The sequence below is a fragment of the Etheostoma cragini genome, chromosome 9 (assembly GCF_013103735.1).
Source record: "Etheostoma cragini isolate CJK2018 chromosome 9, CSU_Ecrag_1.0, whole genome shotgun sequence".
In the NCBI taxonomy this organism is placed as follows: Eukaryota; Metazoa; Chordata; class Actinopteri; order Perciformes; family Percidae; genus Etheostoma; species Etheostoma cragini.
Genome location: NC_048415.1, coordinates 556,070 through 558,684, shown reverse-complemented (window position 1 = coordinate 558,684; position 2,615 = coordinate 556,070). Strand labels below are relative to the sequence as shown.

Sequence of the window (2,615 nt, the reverse complement as noted above, 5' to 3'; positions counted from 1 at the left end):
CCCCTCCCCTACCGGACCTCACTCTCATAAAGGCTCTTTTAAGAGCCACACACAACCTTTAAAGAGCAAACTATCCTACATTTATTTTACAGCTATTTTACTTTACTAGACCAGTCCTGTATATTAAACTATTCTATGATTATGTCTTAAAATATAATAGCGAGTTCAACATGAAGTCACTATCTCTGCTACATACAGCATCTTTTCAATTCTAGTTGACCTTGTCCTACAATAGACATTACTTTTTTGGCTTCATGGTCAAGAGGGCAGTAACTCTAGGAGCAAGAGATATACATGTTTTCGTTATACAACAACCTTCCTTTAAAACCGTTTATACAAACCATAATGCCTCATAACGAATAATAAAGTGAGCATAAGAGCAACTAGATACCCTGTATCCTTATTTTTATAACATTAACTGTTGTGAAGTTGTCAGAAACACACTAACACTCATACTAATTTAAGCCTGTCCCAGCATTCTCACACAATACTGGACCAAAAGATTACCAAAAACAATGTGCTTTTTTTGAACGACAAACAAAAACGTTTTGGAAAGGTTTAAATTTAACCCGAAGACAACAGGATGGTTAATAAAGAAGCTTTAAAACAAAAGAAAACTCTTCTTTGTGTAAAAGAACATTATAAGTACGGCTCTGATGAGTAGTTCTGCCCATTTGAACAGCTCGACCAATCACAGGATGGGGGCGACACAGCCTCATTTGCATACAGTGTGTTTATTACCACTGTGGCTCTTCGAAGGGCACCATTTTACTGTTACTGCAAAGTACCGATAAGAACTATGCCTGAACCAGCCAAGTCCGCCCCGAAGAAGGGCTCCAAGAAAGCCGTGACCAAGACCGCGGCCAAGGGCGGGAAGAAGAGGAGAAAGAGCAGGAAGGAGAGCTACGCCATCTACGTGTACAAGGTGCTGAAGCAGGTGCACCCCGACACCGGCATCTCCTCCAAGGCCATGGGCATCATGAACTCGTTCGTGAGCGACATCTTCGAGCGCATCGCCGGCGAGGCCTCGCGCCTGGCTCACTACAACAAGCGCTCCACCATCACCTCTCGCGAGATCCAGACCGCCGTGAGGCTGCTGCTGCCCGGGGAGCTGGCCAAGCACGCCGTGTCCGAGGGCACCAAGGCCGTCACCAAGTACACCAGCTCCAAGTAGACCGTCCCGCCCCGCTGTTACTATAGCAACACAACGGCTCTTTTAAGAGCCACCCACCGACTCCACTAAGAGCTCAACTTACCTTTTTTAATGGTTGGATATAATATGAAAACACGTTTTCTTAACTTAAAAATTCCACAAGAGCTTTAAACAATGTGTTTACTACTTGCTGCACACACAAATAACAGTTTAACCCTCGTGAAGTCCTCGGGTTGAAGACAGATAAAACTTGACATTTTCATAGTATAAGAATCTGTTTCTGGTTGGTAGGCTATGAATTTAATACTCATTGCAAATCCCAAATGTCTATAGTCCGTTTACTGTCTACATGCACTTTATGCTGCTACATAAACTTTATGCTGCTGCATTCACTTTACATGCACTTTATGCTACTACATGCACTTTACATGCACTTTATGCTACTACATGCACTTTACATGCACTTTATGCTACTACATGCACTTTACATGCACTTTATGCTACTACATGCACTTTATGCTACTAGAGCCACAAAATTGGAATTGTTTCCATACAATAATTCCTAATTTCTGCTTTTTTAACTCAAAATATTAGGTGTAATTCCAGCTCCAAGTAGACTGTCTCACTGTTACATAATGACACAAGAGCTGACATTTCACTTTTTGAAAAGAAATTGTGGCCTTTAGTGGGAAATCATTTTAATCTTAACTCAGTCTCTGCATCGTATGTGTCTAGGACCTAGACCTATAATTAGAGTATTATATTAATAGCACATTACCCTAGACTCTAGGAAATGTAATACTCTAATTATTACATGTTTTTATTTCATAGTACATTATGACCAACATCTGAGATGTTAATGTACAGTTGAGACTATCATGTCAAACTCTTTACAAAATGGGAACATTGGAAAAATAGCATTAGATTTTTTTTTATTAAAGAAAAACTTAAAATAGAAATTTCTGTGGCTTAACTCAACTATTACAAACAACTAACTGGCTTGATCAACATTAGCCTTTTAACACACAATGATATTATTTCCAAAGATGGATATTTACACAATTGCTCTGGATGTACTGTCTCATTAAGATAAAATAAGATTTTATTAATCTCACATCGGGGAAATCCCAGCTCAAAGAAAAAATGTACACATGAGAATAACACAAATACACATTAAGTAGACGCATGAGGAAAAACTGTATATTAAGTATAAGAAATAAAAAAAAACGTTGTAATAGTAATAATACATACATCAGAATCAGAATCAGCTTTATTCGCCAGGTATGAGGACACATTACTCACACTGTGCTTACACACACATATCAACCAAAACAGAAATATACACACTAATATATACACAATATAAACATACTCTACACTATAGAGCACATATGTCAGAGTCAAGGCCCGCGGGCCACATCCGGCCCGCGAGAAGGTTTTTTACGGCCCCTGGGATGATCTT

At 39.2% G+C, this 2,615-nt stretch overlaps 2 protein-coding genes across 2 annotated transcripts in view; both read left to right on the top strand.

Annotated features, from left to right (window-relative positions):
- The window catches only part of LOC117949934 (histone H4), a 19,456-nt gene that overhangs the window by 1,924 nt on the left and 14,917 nt on the right, over positions 1 to 2,615 (top strand). The window lies entirely within an intron of this gene.
- LOC117949933 (histone H2B) lies at positions 779 to 1,227 on the top strand. Its single transcript, XM_034880534.1, has one exon. It carries the CDS (start codon positions 800 to 802, stop codon positions 1,172 to 1,174), a length of 375 nt encoding a protein of 124 aa, XP_034736425.1. The 5' UTR covers positions 779 to 799; the 3' UTR covers positions 1,175 to 1,227.